This window comes from Crinia signifera, chromosome 4 (genome assembly GCF_055691185.1).
Source record: "Crinia signifera chromosome 4, ASM5569118v1, whole genome shotgun sequence".
NCBI lineage: Eukaryota > Metazoa > Chordata > Amphibia > Anura > Myobatrachidae > Crinia > Crinia signifera.
In genome coordinates, this window is record NC_139220.1 from 202,627,565 (window position 1) to 202,645,299 (window position 17,735).

The 17,735-nt window shown below is 44.8% G+C and overlaps 1 protein-coding gene across 1 annotated transcript in view; it reads right to left on the reverse strand.

Moving 5' to 3' along the window:
* The window catches only part of NUDT5 (nudix hydrolase 5), a 56,368-nt gene that overhangs the window by 6,895 nt on the left and 31,738 nt on the right, over positions 1–17,735 (reverse strand). Inside the window, exons 2-6 of the mRNA XM_083183471.1 lie at positions 14,153–14,215; positions 13,870–13,937; positions 12,378–12,430; positions 3,400–3,507; positions 2,003–2,098 (exon numbers count right to left, since the gene is read on the reverse strand). Of these exons, the coding sequence (XP_083039597.1) occupies positions 2,003–2,098; positions 3,400–3,507; positions 12,378–12,430; positions 13,870–13,937; positions 14,153–14,215 (388 nt within the window). The remainder of the gene's footprint in view (positions 1–2,002; positions 2,099–3,399; positions 3,508–12,377; positions 12,431–13,869; positions 13,938–14,152; positions 14,216–17,735) is intronic.

The window sequence follows — 17,735 nt, forward strand, 5'->3', positions numbered from 1 at the left end:
AGGCTTTTTAGGCTGCTTTGGGGCTTGGCAATGTCCAGACCAGGGTTGATGACCCTTGGACTTTTGCAGCTTAGAAGGGACAGGATGGATCCTTGAGGATGACTGACCATTCCTTCAGGACAAAAGGAACGAACCCCCGAAACCCTAGGTTTTGGAGCAGCAGAGGATAAAAAGGGCATTTTGGATGATGCAATTGTAGCAATGATTTTATCCAATTCAGAGGACCTCTCCTGCAGAGGAGATAGATTTCAAAAACTGTTCAAATTTTATATCCATAGGTTTCTTAAGGGAAGTTACATCAGGGATGGGAAGGGTAGAAGACCAGACTAGACAGGCAATGTGTGTGTCCACCGGTGGGGGAGATTACCAAACCTTTCTTTCACCCTCTGCCATGAGATAGAAGTCTGTAAAGTGCTTAGTAAGCAGAAACTTTTTTTTTGCCAAAATCACTTGACTGCACCATGTACTGATATTTCAATGTACTGTACTTGCAAAAGTTATATTTGAATATAAATCAACATTTAATGATTTTAAGAAATCGAATAAACATTAAACGTGAACTAATAATGAATCACTACTGAATCAAGAGTGCCCCAGAAATGCATTGGTTTGCTTCTGCATATTCCACATAGATTATTCTTCCCCCAACCAGTATTGATATCATAATGGTAATATTGAAACAGAACTTTTAGTTCTGCTCACCATACTTTCGTCTATGCAAATGTGTGATTAACAATGAGTTTAAATTCCACTGAAAATAAAGAGGGGATTATTAATTCTGCCATATACTGTACTCCAGTGGTTCCCAAACTGTGTGCCGTGGCACCCTGGGGTGCCTCGTGACACTTGCAGGGGTGCCTTGGTTTGGTAATCCAGGACCAATTCAAATTATTTATGGTCAATTTAATAGGTAAATCCAAAGATGGTGGCTGACAATTCTGTCCCTCACCACATAACTGAATCTAAGCATGACACAAACACAATTTAGTTAAATTAATATTTCTCAATAAGTAACTTTTGGCGGTACTTGTGTATTATCACGGCGCTTGATTTCATCTAAAATCGCATACCATTTAGCGGCTGATTTGATCCGCGATGCCAATTGGCGGCCGATTTGCATGCTATTCCAAGCTTGCACACCCCCACTATCCAAGTCAGCCTGACGCGTGGCGAGCCCCACGTGGGGGTGCGTTTTGCGTCCTCCCGACCTGTTCATACCCCCACTTTCCACGTCGGCGCGGAGTTGATTTTATAAAACGTGATGAGCGCAGCTGTCACTGAGCCTGAAGCGCTGTGAGCCACGCGGAAAACGATCCCAAAGCAGGGCGAGCGCAGTGAGCCCCGCGAGGGGACACGGATCACTTGATGTGTATTCCGTGTCTGCTCGCCATGCTTCGAGATTGTTTTCCGCTGCGCTCACCACGCTTTAAAAAAATCAACTCCACGCCGACGTGAATAGTGGCATGAACAGATCGGGAGGACGAGTACCGCATGCTCTCACCACGCTTCAGGCTGACTTGGATAGTGGGGGTGTGCAAGGATGGAATAGCATGCAAATCGGCAGAAAATCGCCTCCGATTTTTGCATGCGATTTGCGGCCGATTTAGCGGGCACCATGATAATACACAAGTACCCTTTTGACCTAGGGGTGCCATGGAAAAAAAAAAATTCTGATACACTAGGGCGCCATGATTCAAAAAAGTTTGGGAACCACTGCTGTACTGTATATAATATCACATAAGAGGTAAACTATCGCATTGTGAACAAATACTAAACTTCCATGAAAGGAATATTACTTTTGTAAAAAAAAAAAAAAAAAAAAACATAGTGAACTTTGATCCTTCTAAAAGGGAGGCTATATTATACACTAAAATCATCTAATTTCAGAAAGGGAAAATAAAATATAATCAGTTATGGGCTGTAACACTCAATTATCTGCACAAGAACAGTAACAAACCATTATGGTGTTAATGACCCGACTATAACCAGCAACACTACACACCTGGGGAGCATTCCATGACTTCTCCTTGGTAACCAGTTTCCTCTTCCAGTTCTCGAAGTGCTGCTTGTTCTGGACTCTCATTTTCGTCAATAAGACCTGGAGTGAGGAACCAAAATGATACAGATAAATATAAATCAGGTTAATGAATAACAACCTACAAATTCAAAACAACCACATACAGGCTTTATATTGCACATATAAAATACTAGTAAGCCGATCGAAGCAAATGCTTCCAAAGCTAGTAGATGTAGTTTCACTTGCTGATATATATATATAGAAAATGAAAGACTTTGCAATTAGGATGATGAAGATTAATAAACTGAGGTACAAGGTGCATCACAAGGTCATGCATTCCAGAGACATGTAATATTTAATTTATAATTAAAAGTAAGGTACTCTTTACCTAGAACGGCGCCCATCGCGACCATCGTATGCACTAAAAAACGGGTACGATGCGATGCCCGCGATTTCCCATAGGGATCAATGTTAAAAGTCAGATTGGATGCGATTTTAGTGTTAAATGCCTCAATGCCCGCGATTTATACATAGGAAACAATGTTAAATGGGCCACAGAGCCCTAATAGTCCCCCTGAAGTCTTAAATGGCCCCCACAATTTTTAACGCCACCCCACAATCAACGTGAACCCGAAGCGTGGCGAGCGCAGCGAGCCCGCGAGGGGCAGCGGTATGCGTCCTCCGACCTTTTCATACCCCCACTATCCACGTCGGCGTGGAGTTGAGAATAGAACAGTGTGGCGAGCGCAGCTCGCCACCGAGCCCGAAGCGTGGCGAGCCCCGCGAGGGGACGCGGATACCTTCACAGGTAAACGCGTCCCTTCGCGGGCTTCACAGGTATCCGCGTCCCCTCGCCACACTATTCTATTCTCAACTCCACGCCGACGTTGATAGTGGGGGTATGAAAAGGTCGGAGGACGCGTACCGCTGCGCTCGCCACGCTTCGGGTTCACGTTGATCGTGGGGTGGCGTTAAAAATTGTGGGGGCCATTTAAGACTTCAGGGGGACTATTAGGGCTCTGTGGCCCATTTAACAATGTTTCCTATGTATAAATCGCGGGCATTGAGGCATTTAACACTAAAATAGCGTCCAATCTGACTTTTAACATTGATCCCTATGGGAAAATCGCGGGCAACGCGTCGCACCCGTTTTTTATGTGCATGCGATGGCCGCGATGCCCACGGTTTTTTACCCCCGACGCCCGCGATGCCAATCGCGGGCGCCGTTCTAGGTAAAGAGTACCAAAAGTAACATTATTGAACAATTTATGCGATACAATTGGTTACAATACAACCAATGCAATACAACCTCGCCTATTTGGAGAGTTTTCTTTTTGGCAACACAAGCTGAAATCAATTAAAATAACAAAAACAAAACTGACCTGCAGGAAATTCCAGACAGTACCGGCCTAAAGGAGGTCGGAACTGTTTAATGAACACCATACAGTCATAATGGAGTGTTCTCTGCAATATCGGTATTATGGCTACACCTATGGAGATAAAGAAATAGATTTATTAATTTTTTTTCTCAAACATATTAAGTAAGATTCTCTCTTTGCTTGCTCTCGACAATCAGGAGACACACTAAGCCATCCAATGTCATCATTCAAAAGTGATTTGCCTACAATCAAGCCAGCAGCACCATATGCATCAGGTTATCCACAGTTTATATAAATGCTGCTTTCTTCCAATAAATGCCACATATATAAACCTTTACATCCCTAACGAACGTTTTACTTCATATGAATGTGCATCATGTCTAGGGTTACCACACAAACGAGATTCTCTCTATAGTTTGCATGTAAATAACTGCAGTGCATTTACACAACATGAGAAGCATCTAGGTGGGGATCTGGACTTTAGGTCGACACAAGTAAAAGGTTGAAATGGTAATGGTCGAAACGTGGAAATGTTGAAACGAGTTTTCACAAGATGGTTTCCTCTTCTGTTATTTTTTTTTCGGTACTTGTTTCCTAGCACGGCCACACCGATTCTAATCTGGGGCATCGCAGGTAAAAAAATCTCATCGGTCGCATCGTATGCGTGTTAAAAAATCGCATGCGATGGTCCCGACGCGATGCCCCTGATTTCCCATAGGGAACAATGTTAAATGCCTCAATTTACCCAAATGAACAGGGAACAATGTTAAATGGTCCAGAAACCCCCCAAAACACCCCAGAACAATGAAATGGCCCCCCAAAATTAGTTAACGCCACCCCACGATCAACCCGAAGCGTGGTGAGCGCAGCGAGCCCGCGAGGGGCGGCGGTACGCGTCCTCCGACCTTTTCATACCCCCACTATCCACGTCGGCGTGGAGTTGAGAATAGAATAGTGTGGCGAGCGCAGCGAGCCACCGAGCCCGAAGCGTGGCGAGGCCTGCGAGGGGACGCGGATACCTTCCCAGTTATACGCGTCCCCTCGCGGGCTTCACAGGTGTCCGTGGCGACACGGACACCTGTGAAGCCCGCGAGGGGACGCGTTTACCTGTGAAGGTATCCGCGTCCCCTCGCGGGGCTCGCCACGCTTCGGGCTTGGTGGCTCGCTGCGCTCGCCACACTATTCTATTCTCAACTCCACGCCTACGTGGATAGTGGGGGTATGAAAAGGTCGGAGGACGCGTACCGCCGCCCCTCGCGGGCTCGCTGCGCTCACCACGCTTCGGGTTCACGTTGATCGTGGGGTGGCGTTAACTAATTTTGGGGGGTTTCTGGACCATTTAACATTGTTCCCTGTTTATTTGGGTAAATTGAGGCACTTAACATTGTTCCCTATGGGAAATCGGGGGCATCGCGTCGGGACCATTTAATGCTTATTTAGCCGCATGCGACGCGCCCGACGCGATTTTTTAACTTTTCAATGCATTTCAATGGGAAATCGGGTCCATCGCGTCGGGGGCCATCGCATACCACTATTAGAGGCACAAGATCAATGCGATTGTGGCCGTGCTAGGAAACAAGTACCTTTTTTTCTTAAAACATTTTCATACTTTACCATCCCTGTGGACTATGATTGTAAAGCATGAAGTGTGCCACGCGCAGCGCTAGTGGAGCGTGGCACATGGCCCAAAGCATGGTGAGTGAAACAAGCCAAGCAAGAGTACGTGGCAAACTAATAAGGGGATCCATGTGCTCAAATCTACACGAAAAAAAAAAAAAAAGTGAAAACCGCATGTTTACCTTTTTTTTTAGGCGTCAACCTTTTTCCTCATGCCGACCTTGTGCATGGTAAATTATTTGGGTCAACCAATACACTGTCAACCTAATTACTGTTAACTCTATGATCCACACCCATCTTTGATATACATGGATTGTGACCCCATGTCAGTGTTATGTGCTGACACACCTAAATTTGGTAAGAAATGTGACCATATACCAGCATAGAAGGAATGCTATTACTTAAAAACAAGGGAAGATACAAAACCTAGCACCTGAGAGATTGGTTACTCACTGCCCTCCATATAGGTTATAAACACATAAAAGCAGCATCTCTGTTATTAATAGAGATAAACACACCTCAGTACAATGTAACTAGGGTGTTTCTTGCACAGTTCATAGCTGGGAGTCATGGGAGGGGGTGTAAAGCAATGATAAAGGGATTTTTGTAAGAACTTACCGTTCGAATCCCTTTCTCTGATATGGTCCTGGTGACACAGCTCAACACTGGGATGTAGGAGGGTCCGAAGGAGCCAGGCACCTATCCTAAAGTTTTAGAGGGTAGGCTCCTCCCCTACTGCATCCCTGGACTCTTCAGTTCAATCTTTCAAAGCCACTGGAATACATAACTCAGTACAAACGCCTGCACATATTATATGCACATTTTATAACAGAAAACTGTTAACTTTTAACCATTTTAACATGAACATCATGAAACTTCTGGCATACTTACTGAGCGTAAGGGAGGGATCGCTGTGTCACCAGGACCATATCAGAGAAAGGGATTCGAACGGTAAGTTCTTACAAAAATCCCTTTTTCTCTTTCAATGGTCCTGGTGACACAGCTCAACACTGGGACGTTCCAGAGCCGGTCCTTTGGGAGGGTACGCTCAGGTCTGCAGCTCTCAGCACTGCTCGCCCAAATGATGCGTCCTCCGACGCGAACTCATGGAATCTATAGAATTTGGCAAATGTGTGAACAGATGACCAAGTGGCAGCTCTGCAAACCTGCTCAGCTGTGGCCCCGTGTCGAACCGCCCAAGAGGTGGCAACTGACCTGGTGGTATGCGCATTTATTTTGGCCGGTACTGGTCTACCCACTTTGGTGTATGCAAAGGCTATCACAGACCGCAACCACCTAGCAATAGTCTGCTTAGATGCAGGCCAACCAATTTTGTGTACATCATACAATACCAACAATGTGTCAGTTTTCCTGACACTCTTCACTCTGTCCACATATATGCGTAAGGCACGCACAACATCCAAAGTTCTCAACTTGTCCCTTTTCTTAGAACCCTCTGGGGGTTGAAACACAGGTAGAACTATCTCCTGATTTAAATGGAAGGTAGATACCACCTTCGGTAAAAACTGAGGCACTGTTCTTAAAACAGCCCTGTCATCATGAAAAATTAAGAAGGGAGATTTACATGACAAAGCTCCCAATTCTGAAACTCTTTTAGCAGATGCTACTGCTAACAAAAACACTAGCTTCCACGTGAGAAACTTAAAGTCAGCCGACCTTAAAGGTTCAAAAGGTGCCTTTTGAAGGCATTCCAAAACCAGTGATAGATCCCAAGGTGCTACTGGTTGCTTGTATGGAGGTTTCAACCTGGATACTCCTTGTAAAAAGGTTTGAATTTCCGGCAAAATGGCTATCTTTTTCTGGAAATAGATGGACAAGGCCGAAATCTGCACCTTCAGTGACTGAAGGCTTAGGCCCGATGAAAAACCATCTTGTAAAAATTCCATCATTCTTGATAGCTTAAAATGAGATGTATGAGCCTTTCTTCTCTCACACCATCGAATGTAAGTCTTCCAGACTCTATAATAATTTGCCGAAGATACAGCTTTTCTGGCTTTTATCATCGTCTGTACTACTGCCTCAAGAAAACCCAAAATGGTGGTTTCAATAGCCAGGCCGTCAAAATCAATCGATCTGAATCCAGGTGATTGAATGGGCCTTGTCTTAGAAGGTCTGATCTCAGAGGTAGACGCCATGAGTCCACAGACAACCTCTGAAGCCTCGAGTACCAGGATCTCCTTGGCCAATCTGGGGCCACTAAGATCACTGGAACCTTCTGCCCTTGTATCTTCTTCAGAAGTCTCGGTAACATTGGTACTGGTGGGAATGCATAAAGGAGATCTCCCTGCCAGTGAATAGTCATGGCATCCACTGCCTCCGCTAGTGGATCCCTTGTTCTGGCATAGAACCTGGGCACTTGACGGTTGATCCTGGATGCCATCAGGTCCACATCCGGAGTTCCCCACATCGAAGTGATTTGTTGAAACACCTGAGGGTGTAAGCTCCATTCCCCTTCCTTGAGCTCCTCCCTGCTCAGGAAGTCGGCTTCTATATTCTCTATTCCTGGGATGAATATAGCCGATACAGCTGGAACATTCTGTTCCGCCCATAGGAAGATTCGGGATACCTCCCACATGGCCAATCTGCTGCGTGTACCTCCTTGGTGATTCAGATACGCCACAGCTGTGGCATTGTCGGTCTGAATCCTCAAAGGGAGGTTCTGTAACCTGTCTCCCGCCAAGGAAATCACTTTCCAGACAGCTCTCAGCTCCAAGATGTTGATTGGTAACGCTGATTCCTCTGCCGTCCACAGGCCCTGAAGCCTGAGATCCAGGACTATTGCCCCCCAGCCCCTGAGACTGGCGTCGGTAGTTACTATCAACCAGTCCCAGGTCTGTAATGACCGACCCCACTGAAGGGAATCTACTTCTGTCCACCATTTCAAGGATTCTCGGGTGTCCGAGGACAGCACTATCATCTCGGATTTCATGGTCAAAGTGTTTCCTGACCAGGCTGACAAAATGTTCCATTGGAACGTCCGAGAGTGGAACCTGGCAAATTGAAGCGTCTCGAATGACGCCACCATCTTCCCCAGGAGCTTGAGGCACCTCCATACTGAAATGCTCTGAGCCCTGAGAATCTCCTGGACTAGGGTGACCAGATCCCTGGCCTTTACCTCCGGGAGGAATACCCGATGAAGATGGGTGTCCAGTATGACTCCCAAGAATTGGAGCCTTTGTGACGGTACCAACTGAGATTTTTGCAAATTTAAAATCCAGCCGTGAGCCTGCAAAAAACTGATGGCCTCTGCCAAGTGACTCTGCAGCATGGCTGCTGACTCTGCTTTGAACAGGAGATCGTCCAAATAGGGTATTACTGTGATTCCCCTGAGCCTCAGCACCGCCGCCATTACAGACATTATCTTTGTGAATACCCTTGGCGCGGTTGCTAGCCCAAAGGGTAACGCCCGGAATTGTAAATGCAGGTCTCCTATGGCAAACCTCAACAAGGTCTGATGTTCCGGGTGTATAGGAACGTGCAAATACGCGTCCTAAACATCCATGGACGCCAAAAATTCTCCCTGGTCCAGACTCAGGAGTACTGACCGTAGGGACTCCATTTTGAAATGGTCTACCCATAAATGAACATTTAGGGATTTCAAATTTAGTATTGGTCTGAAAGACCCGTCTGGTTTGGGCACCAGGAACAGCGTGGAGTAAAAGCCTTTCTTCCACTCTGCCTTGGGGACTGGTGTAACCACCCCTTTTTCCAAAAGGGAGTGAGCTGCTCTCACAAGAGCTGTACGCAGCCGTGCCTCCTTTGGTAAGGATGTGGGGATGAACCTCTTCGGAGGCGGCCCTCTGCAAGGGATTTTGTAACCCTGTGTTATAATATCTAACACCCAGGCATCCTGGCCTAGAGAAGCCCAAGCGTCCCTGAAGAGTGTGAGACGCCCCCCCACTTTTGTCACTGTCGGGCGAAGCCCCTGACAGTCATGCAGAGGGTTTATCCTCTCCTTTTGTGGCAGGCTTCTTGTGAAAAGAGCCAAATTTTGATTTTTGTGTCTTGCCTCTAGAGGACTGAAACCTTCCCCTGAAAGACTGTCCTCGAAAGGACGCACCACCTCTAGGGGAGGGCCGAAAGGACGGCTTAAAAGCAGAAAATCTGGACGTCTGCTTTGCTGAGGAGGCCGGCAGGAATGTACTTTTGCCACCCGTGGCCTGTTTTATAATCTCCTCTAATTCGGTACCAAAGAGTACCTTTCCTTTGAAGGCTAATGTTTCCAGAGCCTTCTTGGACTCATTGTCTGCTTCCCAGGCTTTAAGCCAAAGCACTCTCCTGGCATTAATGGAGACTGTGGACACTCTGGTTGCCATTTTAATAGCTTCCTCCTCTGCTTCCACTGCATATTCTGCCGCTGCCTTAATCTTTTCTGCAAGCAGTAATGCTCCAGGGTCAGCCTGCAGCATGGTGCATAATTCACCAGCCCACTCTATCATGGCCTTAGAGACCCAGGCTGAAGCAATAAGGGGCCGTAAGGTAAACCCCACCCCTTCAAAGATAGCTTTGAGGTTTCCCTCCAGCTTTTTATCCACAGAATCTTTAAAAGCTGCACCGCCCTGTACTGGCAATACAGTAGCCTTGGACAAACGTGCCACTGAAGCGTCCACAACTGGGACCTTTTCCCAGAGCTCCGCATGAGACTCTGGCATGGGGTACAGAGTAAGGAATCGCTTAGGCATCTGAAGCCTCTTATCAGGAGTCTTCCAAGCCCCTTCTAATAATTCCTGTAACCCCTCATCTGAAGGAAAAGTAACAGCCTCCTTCCGCTGTCGCTTAAAAACACCTTTAACAGGAGTCTTATCCTCCACAGTCAGCTTTAAAGCCTGCTTCACAGCTACAATGAGATCCTCTATACCAGCAGCAGAGTTCTCTTCCAAATCATCACCCTGATCCCAGGGGATGTCAGTATATTCTCCTTCCTCTTCATCTACCACAGTAGTTAAAGCATAAGACCTTCTAGGGGTCCCTGCCACATCATCCATTTTGTCCAGCATTTCACTGAACCTGTTAATCCCTTTTGCAGTATCCTGCATCACCTGGATAAGTGCAGGATCTGCCTGGGTAAGAGGCAAGGAGCCAGACGACTGCTGAGATGATGGCATAGGTCTCTGTGATTCTACCAGCCCATCACTCTGCCTGTCCAAAAGCTGCACCAAAGCGTTTACTGACCTGCCTAGGGCCCTGGCCCACGCAGGTTCCATCTGCTCTGCCCTATGGGGATCACTGCCCATGGGTCTCACATCAGCGCAAGTAATACATAAGCCCCCCTTGGCCATCTGCTCAGGGACAAACTTTTGTGTGCAAACATTGCACGCGCTCAGTGCATTAAGGGCTCCCTCCCCCAAAACCACAGCCTGATGCTCAGACATGGTGCAAGTGATAAATGTATATCTATCAGTATACACAGTGCAAACAATGTACAAGCGTTTATACAGAGCAATGCACCCAGTCACTTATCTGTCTGTTGGTTTCAACTGCGGGGAAGCGATGCCCAGGAAATCCAAGTCACTCTGCCAGGATCAGTAAGCCAGCTCAGCTCCGCTGCAAGCGTTCTGAAAGGCGCCAAAGTCAGAGTGAAGGAAGAGACCACAGGTCCCTGCTGCTGCGGGGTCCGTGACCTTTTGGCGCCAACCACCCCCAGCAAGCCGCTCCTTAGGTAGGATTTCCTAGTTCCAGTGTCTCCCCCTCAAATGGGGATCACTTGGAACATGCCTGTCACAACGCTGCTGTCCTCTCATCTAGGAGCTCAGCGTGTAAGCTCCACATAAAATGGCCGCCGCCATCACGGAGCGCCTGTCCCCCATGATCCCCACCTAAACGTGGAGCCGGTTTCAGGATACTCCGGAGCCCAGGCAGCCTTTTAGAAAAGGCTATAAGCGCTGCACAGGGAGACCAGACAGTGTCTCCCCTGTGCACAGTGAGCTGACAGGACGCGCTTCTGTCAGCTCCTGCTGCGCTAGCAGTGTGAGGATTCACTATGAGAATCCTCACACTGTGCCTACCTAGCTAGGGTGAAAGTTAATAAAACAATAAAAATCCCCTAACTACTCTAATTCTTCGGCTGCTCCAGCAGCCCTTTAGAATAGCACCCACTCCAGTGGGCACCTAACACGAACTGAAGAGTCCAGGGATGCAGTAGGGGAGGAGCCTACCCTCTAAAACTTTAGGATAGGTGCCTGGCTCCTTCGGACCCTCCTACATCCCAGTGTTGAGCTGTGTCACCAGGACCATTGAAAGAGAAAAAGGACAGGTGTCCCTGGCAACCAATCAGCATTAGGTAACATTTATAATTTGCATACCAAAACATTTTCTACATAGCAACTTCTAAACTATCACTGTTTCACACATTTACCCGACTGCCTAATTATAATGGATGATTATCGGAGTAATAATATATTGTACAAATGCTAAGGAGTAAGCAATTTAATATCTGCCTAATTGTATAAGATTTGGCTGTGACAGAAACTATATAAAAGATCAGCCATACATAAGGTACATAAGCTACCTTATTTAATATTTTGAATGAAGTTATTTTTATTAGGCAATAAATAGTCACTACAGACATGTGAGCATTCTATGGGGACTCCCATCTATGGCACAAATCATTTAAACTTTTTGAACTTTAAACATAAGGGAGAGGAAGAGAGAAAAAAAAAAAAAATATATATATATATATATATATATATATATATATATATATATATATATATATATATATATATATATATATATATATATATATATATATATATATATATATATATATATATATATATATATATATATATAGGGGGGGCGGGTGGACAAAGAAGGTAGTACACATACATTTAGCGACCCATATTAACATATGCTTTAGTGGGGTGCTAGACTATGAAAGATGTGTATAGTTATAGGCAGTCATCCTGCTAACATTCTAACCACCTAGCCCAGAGCTTCCCAAATTTAGGTAGAGAGCCATGAGACATATACACATATTGTTCATGTTGAGCTGGCGTATTTACCAATGACTTCAATTCAGCCAAAGATGGGCCCAGTTGAGCCATCCAGGTGCAAGCTATGCAAACATTGGCTAATGACCAGAGATTTATAACATACTGAGTGTCCAATCTGTTTAGAGGAGAGAGACTTCCTGACCGCCCAGTACACAAAATTTAGGAGTTAAGTCCTGCTCGGGAATCCCAGTTGCCGCTATAATGGATTTAACTTGCATCCAAAAGGAGGACACCAAGGTGCAGTCGCAAATGAGATGCCAAAACCCCCCCTGCACAGATTGACATTTAGAACTACCTTATTGAATATTTAACTAGCAAAGAATGAAATAGCTAAAGACAGCTGCTTACCATCTGCCGCATTTCCTTCTCTTCGTGTTGTGCGTTTCACAGTTTCCCATTTCCTAATGTATGAAAAATATATATATATTAAAAAAAAAAAAACAGACCATTAAGAACAAACTAGAAGCAGAAAAACATAGCTTCAATGATAGAAAACAATCCAAATGTATTCTAATAGAACCAGCAACCTGTATCCTTGTCCTAGAGTGATTTATTGTATTTATGCTTCTTATATCTACTCACCATTGCTATGTACATCTGCATGAATGACATGCCACCCATCAACACTTAGGGGTATATTCAATGCCCTGAGGGCGAGCTATGACAGCAAGCAGTGCCAATAGCATGCCATAAGTATTCAACCCACCCACCTTCACTTGCCGTTTCCGCCTCACCTAAAATGGCCGATGCGATGTGCGATGCGATTTCCCTACGCAGAATAGCCCACTTAGCAAATTGCTTAGTGGGCATAGGTCTAGGAAACAAGTACCTAGATATCAGTTTGAAGTACAAACCCCACCCAAATCTAATCCTCTGCACAAGTTCATCTGCCCAACCTGCAGTGCACATGGTTTTGTCCATTTAAGAAGGAATTTGCTTTTGCGAGTGAACCAGAATAAGGGCCCATATCCCTTATTATATGGGCACACACGCATACTATGCTATGTTATTTTAGATCAGAAGCCAATCAATCTTTAAATATGTTTTGAGTGTGGCAGGAAATCTGTGATTCTAGAGGAAACCCAACCAAAAAAATGGAGAGAGCATGCAAATACCACATGTCATCCATATAATGCATAAAACATATTGGATGGTCTTTCCGTTTTAGATAAAATGTACAGGTAGTGATTAAGAAAGGTAATCCGTTCCTAAATGTCTCCCTATTAGTTTTTATGTAACAGACTGACAGGAATATGTGCTAAGCATCAGAATGGCTTGGATGCAGTGGACAATGCAATCTGTAGATTGTGCTTTTTTTTTAGATTGAGTGGGATCCAATTGGATCAATCACAGCACCACATGAGGGCTTGTTCCAGTTAGATGGACTCAAGTCCTAAACCTGGAAGTCCACACACCATAGAGAACAGCTCTCTTCTGGAGATCTGTCCTGCATATGGCATTAGTAAATGCAGATATGTATGAGATGAGTGTTGGGATTCACAATGAGATGTGCCAAGCTTCCTGCCCATAGTGTGATCCTGTATCAACAGAGAGATTATATATTATATATATACACACACTTACATACACACACAGTAGCACTCTTTGCATGGTGATATACAGTCTTAAAATCAAAAGATGACAGTCACCTTGTTCTCCTACCCAATTTAAAAGAAAGTGGTCAGAAGTTTTCACTTTTAAGGTAAAATCTAAACTCTCTCTGCACATTACATCTGCCCCACCTGCAGTATACATGGTTTTGTTCATTAGAGAGAATTTGCTTTTGCAGGTGAACCAGATTCTGGCCCCATGTGTATTCGTGTCAAGAGCTGGCACCAACCTGGTTTTTCCTTCGTGATCCACATATGTGGTTTCCTCAAGCTGCACCCACTTTCCTTTTGCCAGTGTCTAAAAGACAAAATAAATAAAAAAAAACTACTATGAACATCAGGATATTGTTCGTGTGAGTTTGCTTGTTCGGGAGTGGGGCACATTCTGCGAACCAATCCCTGTCCTTCAAAATATATAATCGCACAGTATAAAACCATGCACCTCAACTATATTTATTTATACTGCAATAAAAAATTCACAATCCAGTATAAGTGAAGAAGGCATGCAATTACCTCTTCTTTTATTATGGTGTCTTTACTATTCGAGAGATCGTCTGAATTCTGACTTTCCATTACCTAAGTTTTAAAATATAAACATCAACACATCAGTCTTAGAAGAAAACAACTCATTTCCAACCTCAAATAAAATAACTATGTACTGGGAATTCCTTTATTAATTAAGCGTCGTAACATGTATTTTCTTTATAACTACTGTATGGGCATTATAGAGGGGATGCAGTGTAAATCCCAGCGGTCAGGATCCCGGCGTTCAAAATCCCGACACTTTCTCCCTCCGTGGGTGTCCACGACACCCTCGGAGGGAGAATATATTAGTGTGCCGAGCGCAGCGAGGCACCAGGCCCGCTGCGTGGCGAGCGCAGCGAGCCCGCAATGGGGGCGATTCACGTCTCCCCCCCTTGTCGGGATTTCGGCGTCGGGATTTTGAACGCCGGAATTTAATACTGAATCCTTATAAAGACATTTATTCTCCTTAGTAAATGAACATGCGGATCAGCAATAATGAGTCTATAGGAGAAGTTAAATAAAATATTGGCCACTGACTACAATGGAAATAAATGTATCATTAGTAAACATTACAGGTAGAATAATTATTTGGGATTACAAAGCATCATTGACACGTAAGAGAGTACTAGTAAAAGTAATGCCTATAGCAGAGAATTTGCAACAGTATCTAGGGAAATCTTTCAAACAGATGTCTATTAAGAGGACAGATAGGACAGAAACCAGTACATTGAAAGAAAGTCAAAAGGCCTATAAAAAAAAAACGCTGACAGAAAGGAAAGCTCTTGTGAGAGCCAGGATGACTGGGCTGAAGCCTCTGGCCAAAAAAAAAAGGGGGAAAATACTAGCTAAAGGAGGCTTCCAGACACTAAACATGTTAAGTATGACCTTCTTGGAAAATCCCTTCACACTCAGTCCAGGTACAGATGGGAGCACGTGCTCTGAGGCGGAGAGACAGAAGAGATTGACTGAGGTGGGCTGTCACTATGAGTGAGTGCCCCTCGGGTTGGAAGAGGAGCTTACACCCTCCCCCACCCCACACACACAAACTTCCCTGCTGTTGTAAACCTTCTCAGAAATGGCGGTTAAGTATGGCCTGTTCCATAGGTGCCCTGGTGGTCCAGTGTTTAGAGCAGGGCACCCCAAGACTGATAAAAACCAGTACCCCCAGTGCTCTCCTACACTGTTGTGGCTCACTTAGGGAGCCAAGCTTACTTGCCCCGCTGCAGGACACAGGATCTGTCTGTGAGCTGGCCTCCCCAGAGTACAGTGGCGGAAGTCGGTGACCCAGTTGCTGGTGTTGGTGCCACCGTCACTGGGTGTCGGAGCAACTGTGCGGTCTTCCAATAGGAAGCTTACACAGACCACTATGTTATGTCAGACAAACAAAATTCTATAAACCTAACGGAGGAGCCCACTTAACAGACAAAATGGTGTGCGCTCCTTGTGACACCAAACTTAAACTGAATAGCCTGCGCTGGAAGAGGAGTATTGTGTAGAGAAACGCCTTAGCTGCTGGGAAAAAAAAACATTTGGTGCCCAGATGCTCTCATCTCCAGGTTAACACCTTTGTATCCCTGTGCCCCCTAGTGGAGGAAGAATAACTTCTATAATACATGCCTGCCATTATTAACAATCTAAACAATTCATCGGACCATTTACATAATAGTACTGTGTAAATGCACAACTGATCTCAACATATCGGTCAGATTAAGGGTGTGTGTATACACAGCGCGACTAGTGGGGTAATTTTGACTAGATAGTTAAAATTGCCTAGCTAACTAATCACACCTTATGTACAGTACTTTTGCCCTGCCCAAGAATACAGAGATAATTGTTTCAGGGACTGCACAATTAATCAATGTTCCCACTGCCCTTAGTGTACAAGATAGAGAGAACATCAAATATCTAGAGCAGTGTTTTTCAACCACTGTGTCGTGGCACACTAGTGTGCCTTCAGCTGCTCTCAAGTGTGCCCCCAGATCTAGAGGTGCCCAGACCAGATTACAGCCACCACCAGTTCAACTGTTATTTACTGGTCTCTTTTTTTCATGTAAAGGGCCAGTGTATTTTAGTTTTGTTACCTATGGGGACCAGTGTGATTGTGTTTTTTTATATGGAGGCAAATAGGTTTGGATTTTTTGCCCTGTGGGGATCTCATTGTGTGCCTTGGCAATTTGAAAATCTTATTTAGTGTGCCGCAAGGTAAAAAGGTTGAAAATCACTGATCTAGAGGTACAAATAAACAATGTAAAAAGTACACATATGGGCACAATGTCCTAAGAGCGCACACATATTCCATATAGCATTAGAGGATATTTGAAACATTCTCATTGGTCCCTGTGCCAGTGGAGCTTACAATCCATATTCCCTACCACATGTACACACATTCCGTAGAGCATTAGAGGATATTTGAAACATTCACATTGGTCCCTGTGCCAGTGGAGCTTACAATCCATATTCCCTACCAGTAGTACAGAAGTATAAGCCTTCTGCAGTGGTGCTGAGCTTAACAGTCCAGGACCCATTTTGCTCTCACCAGCAGAACCCACAGCAGCAACTACTCAGGCCGAGCTACATTCACATTTGTTGCTGCAACCTGAGTGTACAGAATCCTGCGGGACTAGATCCCACCATCAGTTTTGACTTGTGGTTTCCATTCCCTTCTTGTATAATAAATTGTATAATTTGGACCTTAACTGTGTCACATCATATTAACTTCATTCTTGGGACAATGTGTCCGTATGTGTACTTTTTCTGTGTTTAAATAGACTGTGCAGGCAAAGAAATATTGACTAAATATTGTCACAGTGTATTTTAATTAAGTCAAAATCGCCCTTCCCTAGCAAAGTGTGTACACCATTTATGATGCCATATTGTTCAGCAGTTATAAGCATTGCACAGTGAATGCACTGCTGCAGCGTCTAGTCCATCATATTTTACATCAATAACTACATTTCATAAAAAAAAAAAAAAAAAAATCAAACAATAAAATTGTTGAGGGGCCATGACGATATTGCAGAGCGCTTTGAGCAATGTTAGATCGCTCAGCCACATCACAGAGCACTGTGTGCGGAGCGATCTGTTAGGGCCAGTGTTCTTCATGCATGCATGGTCTACATCACCCGGCGATAGCTTCACGCGGGGCCACACATCACTATAGCCATGGCCCCACCACACGCAGCGATGTAGGGTCATTTTCTAAGCGTGACCATGTCAAATAAAGGGCCTTATTTTAGTTCACTCTTTCTGACAAAATCCTTCTTAGATGGGCAAAACCATGTGCACTGCAGGTGGGGCAGATGTAACTTGTGCAGATATAATTAGATTTGGGTGGGGTTTTACTTTAAAGTGAGATCTATATTGCAGTGTAAAAATAAAGCAGCCAGTATTTTCCCTTCACAGAAACAAAATATCTCACCCAAATCTAATTCTCTCTGCACATTTTACACCTGCCCCCCTGCAGTGCACATGGTTTTGTCCATCTAAGAAGGATTTTGTCAGAAAGAGTGAACCAAAATAAGGCCCTAAGTCAGATCACTTAGAAAAGGACACAAAATCGCCACATATGTAT